Consider the following 22,743-nt stretch of genomic DNA (forward strand, 5'->3'; position numbering starts at 1 on the left):
TAGATACAAAACTGCGGCGAGAAGCGTGGCTAGAAGGCCAGCCAGACTCATCAAATAGTCAAGGGGAGAAGAAGGCGTGGACTAAACTGTGGAAAGTTGAGGTTCCCTCAAAGATAAAAAATTTCTTGTGGAGACTGGCGCAACAGTCTCTTCCAACGGCCGACTTGAGGCACCATCGCAATATGTCGGTAACAAAATCTTGTGAGCTATGCGGAGCAGATGATTCATGGCAACATTCTCTAATCCATTGCAACATGGCGCGATGCGTGTGGGCTTTGGAAGACCCTGAACTTGTTGAAGTCATGGAAAACAATACTGAGCCTGATACGAAGAGGTAGGTTTTTGCCTTGTTGGATAGCTTACCTCATGGAGATTTCACTAGAGTGCTAGTTACCCTATGGGCGATTTGGCACGCGCGCCGCAAGGCCATTCACGAACAGAATTTTCAGTCCCCACATGCTACCAACCATTTCATCAACACGTATTTACGTGAGCTTAATGAGTCCAGAGTAAAAAAGAAACCGACCGGTTCTTCTACGGCCAGCACGCACTTGAGGCGACGAGGGATCCCGCCGGTTGCAGGCTGCTGCAAAATTCATGTTGATGGGGCTACTTCGCGTACATCACATGATGGGTCTATAAGTGTCGTGTTTGCAGGGATGACATGGGAAAGTATCTTGGTGCATCAGCAGTAAGATACACAGGTATTAATGATCCGGCGACACTCGAAGCCTTGGCGTGCAGAGAAGCTCTCTCCCTTGCCCTCGACCTCTCACTATCTCATGTGTTGGTAGCCTCAGATTGCAAGGAGGTTGTCGCGGACATACACAAGGGCACGGGCGGCCGTTACGCGAGCATTGTTAAAGAGATCATCTCCCGAGGTTCACAGTTTTCAGCATGCTTCTTCATCTTTGAAGGGCGCGAGACAAATGTTGAGGCGCACAGCCTCGCCAAACACACTTTGGGACTCTCTCCGGGACGCCATCTCTGGCTACTTAATCCCCCGGATTTATCTTGTATTCCTATGTATTTGGATATTGATCAATAAATGAGAGTGTGTTTGGACTCAAAAAAAAAAAATCCGCAGCCATTCTCGATCGAGCGCCCGCCCCCTCACGACACCCGCACCCCTACTCCTCGCTCGATACATTCCACACGCGCGCGCACACGTACACGGTACACCAATCGCAATCGACTCGCGCGCGCGCACGCTCGCTTCTCGCTCCACAAATCAAGAGCCAAGCACCACGCTGGTTCCCGCCCATCTCATTCCCATTTGTCCATCCATCGCGCACCTCCAGCAGCCTGCCCGCCCGCCCGTATGTGCCTGCTGCTCTCTGGCAGCACCAGCGGACCAGCCAGCATGAGCAGGATCCACCCTTCCGATCGCGGCGACGGCGCCCGCCGCGCGGCGCGGACGGCCGCGGCGGCGGAGCGGGAGCGGCAGCAGCCAGCTGTGTACACGGTGTGGAAGAGGTCCAGCATGGGGTTCCAGGGCACCGACGGCTTCTCCGTCTACGACGCCGCCGGGAGGCTCGCCTTCCGCGTCGACAACTACGCCCGCCGCCCCAAGGCCTTCGCCGGCGAGCTGCTGCTCATGGACGGCCGCGGCGCCCCTCTCCTCTCCCTCAGGCCGCAGGTACTCTACCGTGCATGCATGCATGATCACAGCAGCTTCTTCCCACGTAAACACGCCATCAAACTCTGCGTCCGGTCGTTACTAACTCTTCTTACTCTCTCTGCTCGTGACAGATCTTCAGCCTGCACGACCGATGGAACTGCTACAGAGTTGCACCGGGAGAAGAAGGTTGCCCGGAGACGGACAAGAGCTCCTCCGCGCAGCAGCTCTTCTCCATGCGGAAGTGCGCCGCTCTGCAGAGCACGGACGACGCAGAGGTCCACATGTCAACGACCTCGGCGGCGACGACGTCAGGGCGCGGCTGCCGGGCTCCGCCGTCCCCTCCTTCCGGCTACCGCGTGGAGGGCTGCTTCTCCAGGAGGAGCTGCAAGATCACCAGGAGCGACGGCCAGGAGGCGGCACGGATACTGAGGAAGAAAGCCGGTGGACCTACGGCGGCGGCGGCGTCGTCGTCCAGGCCCGTCGCTCTCGGCGACGACGTGTTCAGCCTGGTCGTTCGGCCGGGCGTGGACGCCGCCACGGTCATGGCTATTGTCGTTGTCATGGACCGGATCTGCCGGAAGCCCTACGCACCAATGGCGTGCTCTGCACAGTAATAATCAATAGCTACTGTACTAGACGGTGCGCCCACGTCAGTCAAGAGTTTTTCGTCCTTTGGTTGGATGAATCGGAGAGGCGCATGAACGCCGCCCCCTTCCTGAAGACATTGCGATGTCGAAGAGCTGTTCTTTGTCTGTTTTATTAGTGTGTGGTTTTTGGTCATTTGTACGGGTTGTAAAAGAGTAGCAGTACCGTCATGCCTCAAAGTGGCGTTTGCTGTCATTTTGTAAGCTGACTTGAGCATCAAATATCTTGATAATCGCTTTGATAAAATCTGGTCGAGTGCGTATAGAAAATCTTCAATTACATAAAAAATAAATATACTGACACGCACACTGTGACCTCAGGAAGCCAATTCCATTTGCAGTGGAGTTGAGAAATTCAGTGGGATTAGTGGATACCCAAAGCACTAAAACTAAGCCAAAATGGTTGCCTTTGCCGTGCATCTGCCGAAGGAGGAGACCTACGCCACGTTCCCAACATGTTGGGCAACCCAGCAGGCGAACAATGAATGGCCAAGCAACTGCGCCAAAGCGACGGGCCTAGTTGTTGGCATGCCATTGCCAAGCCCTCCAGGACACACGACCACGACGGGGAGGAAATTACCTGGTGCAGGTTACCTAGTACAGAGGCAACGAATCCAACGCTGAACACTCACCGCTTGGCAAAGGCACCAGCAGATGTGGCGAATTGCAATCCAGAGCACGCACAAGACAGAAATATTCCGTTCCATCAGCACATCCTATCATGTCATGTGGCATCCAGCCAGGGGCATCCGGTGAGACAAAAGCCTTCTTTCCGCGGCCACAAGAACAAAGGTCCTCTTTGGCGTACATACCAGGCAGGCACACAGCGTAAAAGATGAAAATGACCAAAGTCCACAGCCAGAATATGCACAGGATGAAAGGGACCAAAGTTGCCCAGGCTCCGCAAGCGAATTCAGCCGTTACCTGAGCTTTCTTCCGCGACGCGTAAAGAAACCCGAAGTGCTGAAATTCAATCAATCAAATATCATGAAAGGATCCGCTGTCCTTCAGGACTAAGAAACATTTTTTCCAGTTTGTCCATCGCAAGGAAATTTGATGCTATGATGCTTTACGAGAAGGAAAAACAAAGTCCCCCACTAAAAACAAAGCTTTAATCATGTTTTGTTCGCTCATTGTAACAGGGAGAGCAATCAAGTTGCTCATGAAATAGCCAAGTTAGCTAGATTTTACACCCCCGGCACCTGGATGGAGTCACCTCCGGTTGAGGTGGTCTCGTTTATAGTATCTGATACGTTGGTTCTCACATACGAATAAATAAAGTATCGTTTGTCCAAAAAAAAAGTCCCCCGCAAAAAACAAAGCTTTAAACAGTCGGCTTTCTTGTATGCACAAGGCAGGCTCAACTTACGACAGGTTGAGTGGATTTACGACTGAATTGTTTTGCTAATAAACATTTTATAACAGTGAAGAGTCCACTTTCGGCAAAGCACAAGCTAAATGCTTAGCCGCTCAGGGAATATAACTTTAGCCCATAACCACGTAACCGCATACTCTTCCCGTCCCCATTAGGAATATGTTGAACTGAGTATTACAAATTCAGTTTTGCTAATGTTGTGCAATGTATCAGCTGTAACATCTTAGGCTTTAAAATGAGCAGAATACTCCCACCCAAATAAACTATCACCTCTGTGCGGTATAATATAACCCTTAATGCACTTACAAAGTAATATCGAGAAAATTTGACTTTTGTCAACTTAAATGGTACAGGTAATGTCGAACCAAGGTGTAAACTGAAACTAAATGATGCGTCCAGTTGGTTGATATTAATTCGTGATGCCAGTTTACAATTGCAACTCTTAATATATCCTTAGAACAATCTGCAAGAGACTCTTAGTATATCCTTAGAACAATCTGCAAGAGACTCTTAGTATATCCTTAGAACAATCTGCAAGAGGCCTAGTTCAGTGTGTTCCACGTATTAAAAGATCATGTTAGGTCCATGCTAGAGCTGTTGCCTATAGTTTGGTTACTACTGATAATAGCAGATTTCATCATTCATGGCATAATCACAAACATAAAACAAATAATGCTTTTGGTTGATAAGTAAAACAGCTAATCATCCATACCTAGGAAGCTATTACATCCCCTGCAATGGAATGTCTAAACACCATATATCATTTTTGCTATAATCTAGCCACTGCCTTGTGCATCTCATAAGTAAATACTTTGCCCACAATACCTTTCTCATGTATTGAATCTTGCAAACTAAGAAACAATGCAGGGATTGTAAGGCTCGGACGCCTGTGTTTTTTCATGCATGTTTGGGATCAATAAACCTAAAACATTAATATCCATAAAGCCACAACTAGCGAGGAACAACTGTCATCACATACTACATAAGTAACCCACCACCTCAGACTCATCAGCTGAGACTCGACATCACCAGGTCAGTGGAAAATAAAATATTCATTGCTACACTCTCGAAAAACTATGCAGAACAAACAGTCCAAAAGTTTATTTCAGTGAAAACACTAAGTGAAAAATAGAAAACTGTTTGTAAGAAATACATCTAGGAGAAAAGAGCACGGTACTCGTTAGCCTCATGACTCATTTCTTCCATGGTTCTATCTTTTCTTTCAACATCCAGATCGAGCTTTTCCTTCAATTCTTTTTCTTTCACATCAATCTGTTACAAGGAAAATGGTAGGATTTAGTGAAAAAAATCATAAGAAATTATATGGATGGCAAAACAGGTGGGCAACGAACCGCGTCATATATTTCATCATTATTTTCAAAATCTCCCTTCTTCCTGGGGATGACATGGATGTGGACGTGCGGAACTGTTTGGCCAGCTTGAGGGCCATCCTGTACCAAAAAGATATCAATAAGGAAATGCTTCTTTGTCATTCATTGGTTATTAAAAGGTAAAAGGTGAACAAGGTAACCGGATCAGCAGCAGATCTGGAGTAAAAGTCCAAAGAACAGACAGGAACCTCATATGGCAGTGTAAGCGTAATTTAGGTGATTAGCCTGATCTATTTTGTTCTGGACCCCAGTAGCAGAATCCAAAAATCATGCGCTTTCAATTGGATGAACTAATTATATAAAAATTTCGAAGCATAAGCTATTCAGTACATATATAGAGAGACAGAGAGTTGACCTGAATCGCAAATGTAAGTGAAGAAGCTTTGTGGTACTGCTCAAGCCGTACACCAACTTCCTTTGCAGTGACCTATAAATCACTTGTCTCATCAGTGCTTAGATCAGTAAAGCGTTTCACTTCACGCTTGGGGCACACAAGGACATGTATGTTTTGTTAAGGAAAAAATGTATAACCAAACTTTACAATGTAAGTAAACGTTTTACAGTGAACTATGAAAGCTGCGAACCAAGGGACAGCAAAGCTACCTCGAGTTAAAGTATTATACCATCACTCCATCAGTATATGTAGCACGGTAAATGTTGCAGTATGAGTACATTTCCTGCCTTTCTTCGAGAGGTTAAGCATTTTGGGAACTTGTCGGTGCACAAAGTGATGGACATAATAATAGCAAAGATCATATATCATAAAAAGATGATGACGTTAAACCCATCAAAAACTCATGTCAGCTATCCTTTGACACCTCTCGAACTCTCCACAGAACGCGAGAGGCGAACAGAAGCAGGTCGAGATCTCCTGTCTTTCCGCCGGCGACCTCGCCGCTCCTCCTCGTCTCCGATGGCCGGCTTGGCCTCGGCAGGTGGGGGGGAGCCTCGGGGAAGCACGGGCCTGTAGATAGGTTCCAGGAGGCGTTGTTGAGACGCCGGCGACGGCGCCGCGTCGGAATAAAGGTGCCCCGGCTTCGACCGCGTTTCGTTGGGAGTCCTACTTCCAGCGAGAAGCTTGTGGGTGTTTGGTTCCTCCCGCTCCAACCCTGCTCCGGTGGTGTGCTTCTGTGCGGCGCCGAGGAGCGTGTGAGGACTATGTGTGTTTTGCTGCAGGGCTCGACCGGAGGTACGGTTGGGAGCAGTGCTGACGGTGCCCTGCTTGGGATGGATGGAGTCCACGGCTGGCATCGGATCTGGCTCGCGGTGGAAGGGCCTGGCTGTCTTCAGGGAGGCAGAGTGGCGTCGTCCCCAGGCCTGGAGGTGAAGGAGCTTGGGGAGCACGGCCGACATGGCCGTTGCCTCCGGCCGATGGAAAAATTAGGATCAAATCCAGTTCTTTGCATCTGGTGTCTACTGCGGCTCACCAACGCCAATGTGCAAGGGGTTCCTTCAGCTCTATGTGAGCCGCTCCTTCGTGTTATTTCCGGCCTCCAGCGGTGGTGGTTGGCTTCGACGCGACGGAGCGGCATCGGCGGAGAAGACCAAGGATGGGGTTGCAAATTTTCTTTGTTTGGGGTCTTCTGCGATGTATGGCGAGGCCAGCTCTACGGATTGTATCCTTCCTGTATTTTCGTGTGTGTACGTTTGGTATCTACGTTGTATGTACTGTTTTCCGACTCGTATAAATACAAGTAACGTATGCCTGCGGGTGTACGGTTTCAAAAAAAAAAAAAAGATGATGACGTCATCACTCACGAGTCCATCAGGTACAAACAGATTCCAGCAAGAGATAACTATTTGGCTACTTTTATATGAACCATTCACTTATATAAATAGCTAACCCTAGCATAATTCTCTTGACATCTTGATATTCAGATTTACATTAGCCATGCATTTTTACTTTTTTAGAGATCTGTGCAAAATGAAAGATTATTATACCATACAAATTTCATTCCTTTGATTCTAAACTGTGTTTCCTACTGTATATATCTGCACCTTGGACACTTCAGAAACAAGCAAGTGAAACAAAGTTTATGAACAGTCTGACAAAAAAACGAGATTCCAGGCTTGCCGGCAGTGTTTAACTGTAAATCTCGGCAATGAGTATGCCAAAACAAAGGATATGACCTGCAGTGTAAGATTGGGGCATGTTAATATAGCATAAACAGTATACCGCGATCTATAAAGTTGTGATCATAAATAGCTGCTATACTACAAATACATACAATGTTAATACAACATCTTCAGGGTTTAAATGTGCACGTGCTACTCCGACATCATGGATAATTGTGAGTCAGACTTGCGATTATTCACCACACCAAGTATTACAAAATTATAAGGAAACAAATTGTGCTAGCGCTGGAACCCTAAAGTGCGATTTATTATCCACCAGCAACCACATTGACATCTCCGTCAAACAAACAAAAAATACAACCACAAGCTGACAAGCAATTCCTGTGAAAGTGAAAATTGAACAGAAATTAGGCAAGGGAAAGTTGGGGCAATCATAGAGATTTTTACCAGGGAGGAGGGGGCGTAGGTTGACCATGGCGTAGGAGAGGGGCGTGGCGTGGAAGACCTCCCTCGCGTCGATCCTGTAGGGCCCGAACTTGTACGCCGACGCCTCCATCTCCGGCGACGGCGGAGATGACAAGGAGGAGGTGGCCCGTGGCCAAGTCCGGCGGCGAAGGGTGGCCGTGCCCGTACGAGCCGGCGGGGTCAGAGGGAGGAGGAGGGCACGCGAGCGCAGGGCGGAGCACAGCCCAAGCAGCATCAGCAGCAGGCAACAGTTTTTTTTTTCTTTTTTTGAGGGCTGCAGCAGGCAACAGTTGAGCACCGAGTCGGAGAAGAGAGAGAGGGGAAGGTGATAGCTGTGGGCCTCTATTGCCCATGTTAGCCCATCTTAGTAGCGGCTGGGCTGCGAACAGCCAAGGCCCGCAGTTATCATCTGTTTTTCTTTTAAGTAACCAAATTCGTTGATAGTTCTAAAAAGAAAATCGTTGATTTCAAAAGTTTTGATAAATCTAGTTTGTGTTCGGTGTTCCATCTTGTATGTTCATACATCTGCCTTTCATCGTAAACTAGACAAACCAGCAGCAAAGAAAGGATAGTGTTGCTCCTCAGATTACATGAAAATAATCTCGTTGGCCTTCGTCAGGGGGCAAACGCTCCAGTGTATGCATTACAAATGCAACTACATTTTTTCATTGGAGTTCATGAAAGAACGTTCTTGTCTTTTGTTGGAACCGGGTTAGTCGCGCAGGCGATACCGACCTACATTATGGGTGTATTCAAGTTGCCCCTCTTTGTGTGTGATCTGTCATAGCTAGTTCGTAATTTTGGTAGGGTTCAAAGAAATATAAAAGGAAGTCCCACTGGGTGTCTTGAGAAAAGATAATTGAGCTCAACAGCAAGGGAGGACTAGGGTTCTGCGACTTCCTTCTGTTTCACCAAGCCTTGCTCGCAAGGCAAGATTGGCAGCTTCTCACTTGGTCGGACTCGTTGTATGCATGGTCCTCCAAGTGAAGTACTCCTACTATCCTAACGGTGTTCTTGAAGACACTAATTTTGCAAGGACCGCCTCATCGACATGGTACACTATTCATCATGGCCCAGACCCTTCTAAAAAGGGTATTGTATGGCCAATGGCGGATCCAGGATATCATACTTAGGTGTTCAAAAAAAATTGCGGGTTTCCCAAAAAAGAGATCTAATATCTAAAATGTTCATGTAGCAAGAACTTTTTTTCATCAACATGATAATACCTTTTTTTGGCCAATAAAATGATAATACCTTGTAGAAATGACAAAAGAAACAAAGATTATTTACTACATAATCATATAGTTGGGGATCACACAGCCATTAATATATATACAATGCATCTGAGAGCAAGTACAATAGCAGGCTTATAGCCCACTTACATGTCAATTTTGCCTACATGGAGGAGAAAGACATGAAAAAGTGAGAGGAGTGGGCTCTCATGCAAGAGTCTAGCTATATGTGTGATCCAATGCAGATGCAATAAATATGAAGAAAGAGATAGAGAGGAGATGAGAAAAAGTAGTAATCTTATAACCAACCTTATATCTAATCTTATTGTACGAGTGACTATATGAGTTGGCTATAGATGATATGACAACATCTTATAGCCAGCAGTTGGTTGTATTATTAACCATGCTCTGAAGACAATGGGCAAGAAGAATGCTAATTGCTAATTACCTGGTGCTGATGACATCTGTAGGTGTAGACAGTAGACTGATGTGTAATTCGTGCTATAGGTAACGACCGCACACTCATGACCAAATGTGGATCCGCCACTTTGTATGGTGCATCAACAATGACAAACAAGTTACGTTCTGGAAAGATCCATGATGACCCCGACCTACCTTCTACGTACCAGTGTCACCGCGCGGCACCCGCCGGCTTCGGTGACTAGCAGAGCTCTTGGACGAGCATGGGAGGTGGAATATCGATCTTATCCGACAACACTTGCTCCTGATGGATACGGAAACCACTCAATAATAAAGTCGTCATGACGTCGACTCTATGACGTCCTTGCATGGGCTTTAGATCTCAAGGAGAACTTCAACAGATGCAGCACCTAAGAGCATCTCTAGTGGCTTGTGTATCCCATAGTCTATGTCAAATATAGACCATCAGAGGCCAAAAAATGTGTCCAGCGGCTTGTGTATGCGCTAGTCTAAATTTCAGACATCCACCCGAATCGCTACGCATTGTCCATATTTAGACGACGGAGCGAGGACGTCCAAACAGAGCTGCCCCTTCGCGAGCTCGCTCCCGCGCCGATCTGGAGAAGTTGGAGACAAGAAGACGGCCACGCCACTGCCCCGAGGAGCTCGCCGTCGCTGAGGTACGCTCTGGTTTTTCCGATTCGGAGAGAGGGAGAGTGATTGAAGAGACAGGGCAGGGAGATGGGGCCGATGGCCAAATCCGGCCACCGCCGCCGGCCACTGTCGCCCTTGCGGATGGGGCAGGGAGATGCGAGAGAAGGGGCAGGGGGATGGGGCTCCGGTTGCGAGCGCGGCGCCAGCGGCGAGCATGTGCGCGAGCGGCGGGTGCGCCGGCTGCGAGCGGCTGGTGTGAGGGGGATGCGCGAGCTGCGGGGGCGAGCGTGTGCACGAGCGGCTGGGGCGCCGGCTACGAGCAGCGGCTGTGAGGCGCGAGCGGGTGGGGCACGAGCGCGAGCGGCTGTGAGGCGCGAGCGACTGGGGCGCCGGCTGCGAGCAGCGGCTGCGAGCAGTAGCGTGTGCGCGAGCGCCAGCTCTCTAAATATTGATGCTGCTCCCTGTATCTGAATATTGCTGCTCCCTGTATCTGAATATTGGTATTGTTCTCTGAATATCTAAATATTGTTGTTGCTGCTCTTTGTGTGCAGATGGAAAACTCATATGAGCTGGACTCACAGATCAACAACTCCTCATTTCTAGACATGATGAATGTAGGATCGAGTGACACAAATTGTTATGGAACAGCAGATTGTAGCCCACTTGCGGAACAAGTGACGATGCCTCCACAAAAGGGGAAAAAATCTGCGAAACCAAAATCAGCAAAAGGAGCCTCCACAAAAGGGAAAAATTGGTCAACTGCTGAGGACTTGGTGTTGATTCAAGCATGGGCAAACACTAGTCTGGATGCGGTGACCGGGACCGATCAGAATTCAAGTACATATTGGGGTAGGATTTCAGATCACTACGACGCTCACAAAAAACCGTCATGGCCGGAGCGTGGTTCTAATGGACTCACTTGTCGTTACAACGTTATTTCAGCGCTCACGAGCAAGTTCTGTGCATGTATTCAACAGATATTAAATAGAAATTGTAGCGGAATGACTCTCTCTGATAAGGTATGCATCTATCTTCTAATTCGCTTCTAATATACCATGTGTTGTATGGAAGTGTTAACTCTTCATTTCCTTTTTCAGGAAAGAGATGCACACCGCATGTACATTGAACTGGATGAGAAAAAGAAGCCATTTACATTAATGCATTGCTACATAGAGTTTGAGAAGTATCCAAAGTGGCAGACACGTCCGCTTCCTCAGAAGAAACAAAAGAATACCTCGGATGCAAGTCCGAGTACAACCTCCAACGATAAAGACTTCGGCGCATGCACTGATGCTCTTGAAGAAGAGCTAAGACCTCCTGGTACGAAGCATGACAAGAATGAACGTTGAGGAAAGGTAAAACTTCTGAATCCAATGATAGTGGTTGCAAGTTATCATTAGAAAGTGTGTGGGCACAGAAGATAGAGAAGGATGATATCAAAGAGGCCACAAAAATTGCTCGCTACGCGAGAGCTTTTGAATTGCAAGAGAACCAGATTGCATTGCAAGAGAAGGAGGATGCACGGAAATAGTTTGAATTAGATGAGAAAATCATGCTCATGGACACATCTCATATGAGTGATGCACAGAAGCAATTCTACAAGAATAAACAAGATGAGATCATTGCTCGCTGCCAGAACACATCTGGTTGACCTTCATTTGTTGTTCTGTCTACTATTTCTTATCACTTGAACTATTTGTCACTTGAATTATTTGTCACTTCAACTATTTGTGACTTGAACTATTTGTCACTTTAACTATTTCTTATGCATACATGAAAAACTAGATGAAAGGAAATAGACTACAAAGTTACTTGTACTACATCATTCGTGTCCAAACTTCTGCCAGAGGTGCTCAACTAGATCATCTTGAAGCTGAGAATGTTCATCTTTGTTTCTAATTTGCTGATGCATCTGAATAAATGCACTCAGCTCTTCCGCATGAGTAGAGGACACCCTGACTCTTTCTCCCATTGCCTCATAAGTGTTGTTTTGCTAACCAGTGTGTCGTTCGTCTTCATCTATCATATTGTGCATTATGACACAAGCTTTCATGACATCACCGATTTCTTTACGTTTCCATCCTTTCGCAGGTCCTCGGACAATGGCAAAACGGGATTGCAGAACTCCAAAGGCTCGTTCCACATCCTTTCTAGCCTCCTCTTGCCTTTGGGCAAAATGTTTCTTCTTTCTTGTTTGTGGAGATGGTATGGTCTTCACAAATGTTGCCCACCGTGGATATATGCCATCTGCAAGGTAATACCCCATTGTGTATTGATGACCATTGATGGTATAATTCACTTCTGGAGCTTCACCTTCAGCTAGCTTTGCAAACACATGAGAACGTTGAAGAACATTCAGATCGTTGTTTGACCCTGGTAAACCAAAGAAAGCATGCCAAATCCAAAGATCTTGGGAAGCAACTGCTTCCAAGATCATTGTGGGCTCTTTCACATGACCTTTAAACATGCCATGCCATTTTTTTGGGCAATTTTTCCAACCCCAGTGCATACAATCTATACTCCCTAACATACCAGGGAATCCTCTTTCCTCCCCTATTGCAAGTAATCTTGTAGTATCTTCTTCATTTGGAGATCTCAGGTATTGGTCCCCAAAGACTTCACAAATTTTGATCACAAACTTCTTGCAAGCCTCTAGATTAGTAGCTTCTGCAGACCGGATGTAGTCATCGGCACTATCAGCTGCTATTCCATAAGTTAGCATTCGCATTGTTGCGGTCATCTTTTGCAACGGATGCAACCCAAGAAGTCCACAAGCACTTCTTTTTTGCGTAAAATAACCATCATAATTATGTTGAAGTATAGTTTCAGCTATGCGATGAAACAAATTACGGGACATCCTAAACCTGTTCGTAAAAATGTAGATGAGATAGGGAGGTGAAAAATAGGCAGACATTAAGTAAATGTACTAATTACGAACCTTCGCCGAAATAAGTTTTCGGGATAGCGAGGACTTTCTTTGAAGTAGTCATTCCATAGTAGAACAAATCCTGCATATCTTGCTCGATTGATTGTCTGACGTCCATGCTTGGAGCCGCCATGGCGTCGATGATTCCTCTGCTCTTCCTTCTTGCGCTCTGCGAATGCTACAAGAATGAGTTCGTCGTCGTCAGATGAAGACGACGACGAATTCATGAGCATATCCAAAGAAGAAATGTTTCCACTCATCATTCTGTTGTGTGAGAGAAGACAAAGGAATTCAGGAGAGGAATGAGAAGGCACAACCAGGATTGGTGAATGAGAGGTGGGAGGGGTGGTATATATAGACCTGGAATATAACCGTTGAAAATATAGCCGTCGAAAATAGAGTCGTTGGAAAAGTAGCTGTTGAAAATATAGCCGTTGAAGACATAAACTACCAAATTTAGACAATCCACTGAAAAACTGAGGTTGTCTAAAATGAAAAAAAATTACACCATTGTGTATGTGAAGATATAGACTACCAAATTTACACAAGTCACTAGAGATGCTCTAACGCCTTGCTCATGATGAGCTTACCACACATCCACGTGCGCCATGAGCAAGGCACAGATGACACATGTGTTATTTGGGAAGCATTGTGGGGGTGCCCCGCCCCTCCCAAGGTACGCGTATTTGCATGGCATCTTGTCACTGACTCACTGTCTATGATAGAAAATAAAGTTAAAAGAAACATCATGGTATCTCATGAATGTGTTGGGAGGAATGCAACATCACATTCTATGTATTTTATGGATATACAATGGCGCAGGGGATTGGGCGTGTGATGAGCGATCACCTAAGCATGCCAAGGCCGGAGGAGATCAAGAACATGGGCATGAATGGCTCATGCACCTACTACACCAATGCATTGACGATGACCGACTACTTGTCATGATGACATTGTGGCGGCCTTGGCACCTATGCAACGAGGTGACTTATGACAAACTGTTGCGATCAATCGTTGCTTGGAGAATTTTCTTGAACATGTTACATCGACTCCTTGTTAGCATCGAGCAACACCCTGGGCTTGACAAGGAGAAGGGAGATATTGTCTTATACTATGAGCAAGACTCGCGCAAACGTGTGACCAAGGCTCCGGTTGCACCCTGTGCTAAACCTCTAGTGCGTTGGAGCCTTCCTCCGTTGGGTTGGAACAAGCTCAACATCGATGGTTCCTTGAGACAGGAGGATGAAATGGGCAGTGTGGGTATGATCTTGAGAAACAAAGTGGGCAACATCGTCTTTGCCTCCTGCCATTTCATGTCAATCTGCTCGAGCGCTCTAGAAGCCGAGATTGCTGCATGCATGCACGGACGGAGCGAGAAAAAAATGTATGAGGGGGCCTATTGTTGTTGCACCAGTGTTTTGGAGGACCACTGCCATTAGAATACAATACATCTACCTTCTATAGATGAGGAGGCCTACAACTCGCACTGCACTGCAGTTTGGCTCCAACATGCACCAGACGAGATTGGCAAGTTGCGCAAGACGGTTGTATAAAAACTCCTTAATCAATGAAAGTTGTCCTTCGCAAAAACGAAAAATACAATATCATTATCAATTGGTGCGAGGCACTCCTTCAATTTAGGTATATGAACAATCCCATCTAAGTAGTAGACGGTCATACAATTTTGTGGTATAATCACACACGATGACAAGGGTCGGTCCTCGAGTTTCACGCATGAACCGAAGCCACACAGGCACAGTAGCCCTATTAGCGATATTATATACTCCCTCCGTCTTAAAATAAATGTATGATCTTTAGTACAAAGTTGTACTAAGCTTGAGACACTTATTTTGGACGGAGGGAATAATTCAATATCTTTTTTTTGCGAGAATCGGTCAAATTTTATTCAACTTCAATAGGATTACAATCAGCTAATACAAGATCGGCAATAAAGCCTGGTCCCTATTAGCAGTGATTTTTATAATTGAATTGTTGGCGATGGTGGACATTATCCTAGCTTTCGACAAAACTAATGCAATGATTTTCACTAAAAGGAAAAACTGGCAATGGAATGATGTGTGCAGTTGACTTTGTGGAGTGGATATAGGGAGGTGCTAAAGATGTGTGCGCGCATGCATGCAGGCTCCAGAAAGTGGAGGGGCCAAAATATGCAGGAGGGTTGACTAACAACCAGCACATTTTCTCTCAAAAAAGAAAAAGAAAAACATGAAGCCATGATGATTCACCGTCGAGCGCTGCTACACACACGACAGTGCTCAGCCGATTCTTGCACGATCCTACTAATCTAACCATGCATTCATGGGACAAAATGAAGTAGAACCGCTGGCTGAAGCATCGTCGATCGATCGGCCAGTTAAGTATCGTCTGCATAGTACTTTCGTTCACCGTCCAATGTCTACAAAGAATGCGATCTAATTAAGTTATCTTAGCTGCCAGTTGGCTTGCACAAACGAAAAGCAAGCTGACAAGCAAGACCCAACATGCGTACATCACCTCACTCACCCTGTGACAGAAAAAGGTTCCACTGTTAATATTGCGAATTTTTTTGGTGAGTTGACATTAGTCATAAGTCGCATGCATATTGTAGTGACACCACACAGGTCTAGCTAAGGTTGTTAATTGCTTTGTGCTGCTTACTCCGTCGCTTTAGTTAACGTTAAAAATTTGCCTGCCCAGTGTCCCAGTAGTAGGGGTGATCATTTGTGGTGCTTGTGCATGCTGCGTAGGCTTTCCATCAACACCATGACTTATACTTAGAGCTGATAAAAGTCCCCATCAACATATACGCACTACCTTGCCAGATGCCTAGGCATATATACTTGCGTGGGATTATTAAACGGCATGAGTCAAATCTACATGGTGTATGTTGTTATCAATACTATGACTACTATACTTACCTTAAGCCATTGGAGTAGTGCTTTGTTTTCCAATTCATCGTTGACCGACCTCCCCAAAGTCTACTCCCCCAGCCTAGTGAAACGGCCTTTGAGAGTAGGCCGACGTAAGTACGTCCAGTATATATGTTGCAGACACGCACCAACCAGTACAGTAGCAACATATTTATGCCGGTTAATACTACAACATCATGACAGCCAAAAAATCAGCTTAACTGGAGCAAAGGATCAAGGCAGGCACATGGGCTGGCCTTGTGTTTGGATGGTGTGTCGTACGTGACAGCGCTCGTTGCATCGGCTGCTCCCTCCACAGCGTGCATGCTGCATGCACAATCTAAGAGTAAAGTCTATTTTAAATCTTGAATTCGTATGATTTGTCGGAATCAACCCTCAAACTCTAAATTCCTGAAATTGACACCTTATACTTTCTAATCCCGGTCAACCTTGACCTTAGGTCTGTTTGGCGCACCAAAAAAGCATCATCCCGACCGGGTTCACTGGCTACTCTCACTGACGATGCGGATCCACAAGTCAGATTCGTCTGCTTCCTTGTTCTCTTCCACGCAGCCAAATGGATTGATCCCCTCCTCATATCATCTTTAGAAAATTCCTTGTGTTTGCATACGCATGTAGCCGAAACGATCAATCAGGCCGGTAGTTGCGTAGCTTTGTACGTGCGTTTCATTGGGTTAAATCAACCTAGAGCCTGAGACACGATGATGCACCTGGCCGCAAGGCATGGACACATGGTTGTTACGGCATATCTCTCTTAAGGTAGTTTTGATGATTGATGACAACATGTTTGCGGACTAATCTTGTGCTTTGAATAATTCACAGATTCTCCCCTGGCACGAGACGCTTTCTTTTCCTCGGAGTGTATTTCAAGACGGTGTAGCTCTTTCGTTTCTTTCTCGGTGGACTAGTTGTGTAGAGGGCACCGTACTATCAAGAGGGGGTCCGCTGGGGTATTGCATGGATGGAATCATCACGTATACATCAGCTTCTCACCCTCCGAGCATCTCCTTTCCATTGAAGAGATCTCTCCTCTCTTCCTTGTCATGTCTGGGTCCAAGCGGTAGTACCGCGCAACCCAGCGGTACTACCGCTGAGGAGCCAAGCGGCAGTACCGCTCCACAGCGGTAGTACCGCTCCACAGCGGTAGTACCGCTCCACAGCGGTAGTACCGCCCGTGGCTCCACAGCAGTAGTACCGCTGGGGGCCTGGCACCTCCGCCTTGTCCTCGGCATCTTTGAGAGATTCTCTCTCTCTCTCTCGCCCCAGCGGTAGTACCGCACTGCCTGCGGTAGTACGGCCGAAGGGTCACAAGCGGCAGTACCGCTCCACAGCAGTAGTACCGCCCGTGACCCCACTGTCGTAGTACCGCTAGGCAGTCTGGCTCCTACCGCCTCGATTCGAGAGGTCTTTTTCTCGTGTCGGGTTTTGCGGCACTAGTTACGGTTGTAGAGGCGGTAGTACTGTTCCAGAAGTGGTAGTACCGCCCCTACCACCGCGGTAGTACCGTAATTGGGTCCTTTCCCTACTAGTCTCCTCAGCGCGGCAGTACCGCTGTCCTGGCGGTAGTACCGCCCCCTCTCAGCGGTAGTACTGCCCTGTGCGGGGCTGGTTGGTGGGGGGCAACGGGATTGTTGCCCCCACTATAAAAGGGAGTCCCCTTCTTCTCTCTCACTCACCTCTTCCTCCCCAAGCTCCATTTATTGCTCAAGCTCCATTAAATGCTCCAAGCTCCATTTTCGCCCGATCTATCTCTCTAGCCAATCAAACTTGTTGATTTGCTCGGAAGTGGTTGAGAAGGCCCCGATCTACACTTCCACCAAGAAATTTTCGATTCCCCCACTCATCCCTAGCGGATCTTGTTACTCTTGGGTGTTTGAGCACCCTAGACGGTTGAGGTCACCACGGAGCCATAGTCCATTGTGGTGAAGCTTCGTGGTCTTGTTGGGAGCCTCCGATTAAGTTGTGGAGATTGCCCCAATCATATTTGTAAAGGTTCGGTCGCCGCCTTCAAGGGCACCAATAGTGGAATCACGGCATCTCGCATTGTGTGAGGGCGTGAGGAGAATACGGTGGCCCTAGTGGCTTCTTGGGGAGCATTGTGCCTCCATACCGCTCCAACGTAGACGTACTTCCCCTCAAAAGGAAGGAACTTCGGTAACACATCCTCGTCTTCACCGGATCCACTCTTGGTTATCTCTTACCTTTACTTGTGCAAGCTCTTTAGTGTTTCTTCCCTTGCTTGCTTGTATGCTTGTTGTTATTGCATCATATAGGTTGCTCACCTAGTTGCACATCTAGACAACCTACTTTGATGCAAAGTTTAATTTGGTAAAGAAAAGTAAAAATTGGTAGTTGCCTATTCACCCCCCCCTCTAGTCAACCATATCGATCCTTTCAATTGGTATCAGAGCCTCGTCTCTTTATTAAGGACTTTACCGTCCAAAGAGTATGGTTGATACCGTAGACGGTGTGGAGGAACACTCCGGTGTGAATCCGATCTCGTCTACGGGAGATGGGGGAACCTCGGTCTCTCGTGAGGAGTTCAATGTGGCCTTGGAGACATTGAAAACCTCCATGACGACCGAAGTTGAAAGCATGTTTACTAAATTTCTTGAGGGGCTTAAACTATCCACCGCACCGTTGAAAGTGGGTAACCCCGCCAACAAGGTGACGGATGCTATCCCCGACAAGGGGGAAGCTAGTAGTGAAAAGGCTCCTTCTTCTAGTGGTAAGAATGGCACCGGCATCTTTGCCCATGTGGAACCACCACTTGTTTATGGTGGACCGGTTCCTTCTACTCATTTGAATCATGCCGGTCCTCCCCCTAAGATTGTGAAAAATGAGGATTTTGATTCTTGGGTTTACCGCTTTAAACGTCATTTAAATCATGTGAACACTAACCTTTGGAGAATCATTGAAGAAGGTTTCTATCCACATGATCCAAGCAACTTCACTCCTCGGGAAGCCGCGGACAATCAATTCAATGAGAATGCTCTCTTCATCATTCAAGATGCAATTCCACCCGAAGACCTACCTCATCTTCGTCCCTTCGCCTTGGCCAAAGATGCATGGCATTGTGTTGTCTCTCTCTACCGGGGAAGCGCAAGCATTCAACGCTCCAATTATGAAGTGGTACAAGATGAGGCCGATGAGTTTGCAATGAAAGAAGATGAAGAACCTCGTGAGCTTTATCGGAGAGTAACCAAACTCGCGGTCTCACTACGAGATCACGGGAGCAAGGACACGGATGACAATTGGATCAAGCGCAAATTCCTCAAGGCAATGATGCCCTATCACAAGGCCATGTCCTCCGTCATTCGTCAAAGACCGGACTTCCACACTTTGACCTCAAGCGAAGTGTTGGATGAGTTTGTGGCCATGAACATTTTGGACAAGACCGCCGACAATGCGGTGCTCCGTTCTCAACGGGCAAAGAAGCCTAACCTTGCATTGAAGGCCAAGCTCACCGTGGAAGAAGAAGAAGAGGAAGAAGAGGAGAGCAACCCCGAAGATACGAAGTATGCATATCATGAACACATGGCACTTGCTTCAAGGCAATTTTGGAGCAAGAAAAACTCGAGGCCAAACTTTAGCAAAAACAACTCGAGTGGCACAAGGGGCAAGCAACGTGTAAGGACTTGCTACAATTGCGGCAACGTGAGTCATTTCGTTGCGGAATGCCCGTATGAGAAGAGGGAAGACAATGGTGGCAAGCTCATCCGAAAGGACAAGGCCAAGTCGTTCCCCAACAAGAACAACTTCACCAAGAAGACTCCTCCCAAGGCTTTGGTTGTGCAAGAAGAGTACAATGAGGATGATGACGATGATGAAGATGATGAGTCGGTTGCCATGGCCTCCGTTGCCATTGCAACAACGTCACGGGTGTCTCTCTTCGACTCACCCAATGAGAGCATCACCGCCAAGTGCCTCATGGCTAAAGCCACCAACAAGGTAACCTCCAACATCAAAACTACCATCATTAATCATCCTTCCCCGACGGATAGCATTAATGAACTTGAGGGAGCTAATGTGGAGGCTAACGAGTTTGAGGCCTTTATGGGCAAACTCAAGGGAAAATCCAAGAAGCACTTTGTTGCTCTCTTGGAACAACTTGGTGAAGCCAATGACATGATCGAGGCTCACGAAGACACCATCTCTAAGATGGAAGGGCATAGTCGTGACTATGCCGATGAGATTTCGGATCTTTCCAATGCTCTTGAGGAAGAGCGTGGTCTTCGTTTGGCTCTTGAGGAGTCACACAACGTTGATCATGCTAAGTTAAAGAAAGATTATGATCATGTCCTCATTGTTTCTCGTGTGCTAAATTCCGAGAAGGCCAAACTCGGGGTTGATCTTGCTAGACTCAAAGAGGAGTTTGATATACTTGACAAGGCCCACAAGGCCTTGAAGGGTATTCACGCTAGTCTCAAGGAGTCTCATGATCAACTCCAAGTGAAGCTAACTAAGGAGAAAGCAACTTTTCCTCATATGGTTTTAATTGATAATGCAAATGCTACTAACCCGTGTTGTGAGCATATACATCTTGTTGAGGAAAATGCTAAGTTGAAGGAGCAACTTGAGAGAGGTCTTGCGACTTGCATACAAGGCAAGAAGAACCTCAACGATCTCTTGATCAACCAAAAGGGAAGTGTGGTCAAGGAAGGGGTTGGGTACGTGCCCGACTCCAAGAACAAGAAGAAGAATGACAAGACCAAACGACCTCCTCCCCTCATGCAAACCTTTGTGAGGGAGGGAGAGAGTGCCCCCGAGGAGAAGAAGAAGAACAATGTCAAGAAGGGCAATGTCACCCCTCTCAACAAAGCCGGCGATTTTAACCCTTCTTATGTGTTATGCCGTGCTAGTGATGGGCATGTTTATGCCAAATTTGTTGGTTCTCTTCATGAGTACATTGAATGGTCTACTTGGGTTCCTAAGACCCTTGTTACTAACATCAAAGGACCCATTACAAAATGGGTACCTAAAACCAAGCATTGATCTCTTGTAGGTGTTTGCTTCCGGTGGTGGATCATGGTTGCTCGATAGCGGAGCTACAAATCATATGACCGGAAGCAAGGACTTGGTGGTGGACGTGCACAAAGTTCCATCTATGCCCACCAATGTCGAGTGGGGTGACGCCTCATCTTCTAAGGTATTGGGACTTGGCAAGGTGGTCATCTCTCATGATCTCACGATCGAGAAGGTCATTCTTGTTGAGTCCCTTGCATACAATTTACTTTCCGTTCGTCAACTTGCAATCATGGGCTTTGCCACGTTCTTTGATATCAATATCGTGGCCCTCTTGTGGAGCAAGACTCTTAAAGTAGCTTTTGTTGGGCATGTCGAGAACGGTCTATATGTGATTAACTTTTCGGAGCGACCCACTAAGACCGCGACATGCCTAATGGCTAAAGTTGATGTGGGATGGCTTTGGCATCGCCGTTTAGCCCATGTCAATATGAGATCTTTGCAAAGTCTCCTCAAGGGGGACCATGTCCGTGGACTAACGAATGTTAGTTTTGCTAAAGATCGTGCTTGCAGTGCCTGTATCGAAGGAAAGCTACATGAGAAGGCTCACCCTCCCACGACTATCATTTATTCAAAGAGGCCCTTGGAGCTCCTTCACATGGATCTCTTTGGGCCCCCATCCTTCGATAGTCTTGGAGGTAGGAAGTATTGCTTGGTGATTGTGGATGACTACTCAAGGTACACGTGGGTGTACTTCTTCAAAAGGAAGAGCGAGACCCAACAAACCGTCATTGACTTTGCAAATGAAGCACAACGTCAACACAATGCAAAGATCTTGACAATAAGAAGTGACAACGGCACCGAGTTCAAGAACTACACCTTGGATGAATTTCTTAGTGATGAGGGAATCAAGCATCAATATTCCGCACCATACACCCCTCAACAAAACGGTGTTGCGGAGAGGAAGAACCGGACGTTGATGGATGCGGCAAGGACCATGATGGCGGAGTTCAAGTCTCCGTACAACTTTTGGGCCGAAGCCATCAACACCGCGTGTCATGCATCCAATCGGCTCTACCTCCGCAAGGGCTTGAACAAGACTCCATACGAGATACTCACCGGTAACAAGCCCAACCTCAAGTACTTCCGGGTATTCGGGTGTAAGTGTTTCATTCTCAAGAAAGGTGTTCGGTTGTCTAAATTTGAGGCTAGAGCTTATGAGGGCATATTTGTTGGCTATGCTACAAACTCTCATGCTTACCGTGTCCTCAATAAATCCACGGGACTTATTGAGGAGACGTGTAACGTGGAGTTTGATGAGAATAACGGCTCCCAAGTGGAGCAAAGTGGCACTTGTGATGTAGGTGATGAAATTCCTCCCCAAGCCATAAGAAGAATGGGTGTTGGCTTTATCCTACCCATTGAGGAACCCCTTGTGGCCGAAGGAGAAGGACAAAGCTCCACTCAAGTGGAGCCATCACCAACCCAAGGCCCACACGCTTCCGAAGAACAACATGAAGGCCCTCATCCTCAAGAACATGACCAAGGGCAAGATCACGCTCAAGACGGTGTTGACACATCAAGTGATGCCCAAGGTCAAGTTCTCTCCTCCGAGCAAGTTCAAGAACAAGAACAAGTCCAAGACGACGCTCAAGATGATCAAGTGACCACTCCTCGTCTCACCCCCGAGGAGGAATTAGAGCGTCGTGCCGCCAAGGTTTCTTCCAAGCTCTCCACCAAGGATCATCTCATGACGAATGTGCTTGGAAGCTTAAGAAAGGGGGTAAGCACTCGTAGACAATTAGCAAATTATTGTGAGCATCACGCGTTTGTCTCTTGTGTGGAACCCCACAAGGTCTATGAAGCGCTAGAAGATCCGGATTGGCTCAATGCCATGCATGAAGAACTCAACAACTTCGAGCGCAACAAAGTGTGGAGATTGGTGCCAAGACCGACTGGGAATCACAATGTCATAGGAACCAAGTGGATATTTAAGAACAAGCAAGATGCCCATGGGATTATCATTCGCAACAAGGCTCGTTTG

The 22,743-nt window shown here is 46.9% G+C and overlaps 2 protein-coding genes and 1 pseudogene across 2 annotated transcripts; 2 read left to right on the top strand and 1 right to left on the bottom strand.

Annotated features, from left to right (window-relative positions):
• The first annotated feature begins 1,177 nt into the window (after positions 1-1,177).
• Positions 1,178-2,432, top strand: LOC123106862 (protein LURP-one-related 8). The gene is made up of 2 exons (XM_044528898.1): positions 1,178-1,639; positions 1,753-2,432. The coding sequence occupies exons 1-2, from the start codon at positions 1,322-1,324 to the stop codon at positions 2,233-2,235; spliced, it is 801 nt and encodes a 266-aa protein (XP_044384833.1). The 5' UTR covers positions 1,178-1,321; the 3' UTR covers positions 2,236-2,432.
• Positions 2,433-4,547: 2,115 nt separating this feature from the next.
• On the bottom strand, positions 4,548-7,843 carry LOC123103146 (bifunctional bis(5'-adenosyl)-triphosphatase/adenylylsulfatase FHIT-like; annotated as a pseudogene).
• A 1,861-nt stretch (positions 7,844-9,704) lies between these two features.
• On the top strand, positions 9,705-11,632 carry LOC123103145 (glutathione S-transferase T3). Its single transcript, XM_044524640.1, has 3 exons — positions 9,705-9,904; positions 10,430-10,897; positions 10,976-11,632. Exons 2-3 carry the CDS (start codon positions 10,430-10,432, stop codon positions 11,225-11,227), a joined length of 720 nt encoding a protein of 239 aa, XP_044380575.1. The 5' UTR covers positions 9,705-9,904; the 3' UTR covers positions 11,228-11,632.
• The last annotated feature ends 11,111 nt before the right edge of the window (positions 11,633-22,743 follow it).

This window comes from Triticum aestivum, chromosome 5A (assembly GCF_018294505.1).
Source record: "Triticum aestivum cultivar Chinese Spring chromosome 5A, IWGSC CS RefSeq v2.1, whole genome shotgun sequence".
NCBI lineage: Eukaryota > Viridiplantae > Streptophyta > Magnoliopsida > Poales > Poaceae > Triticum > Triticum aestivum.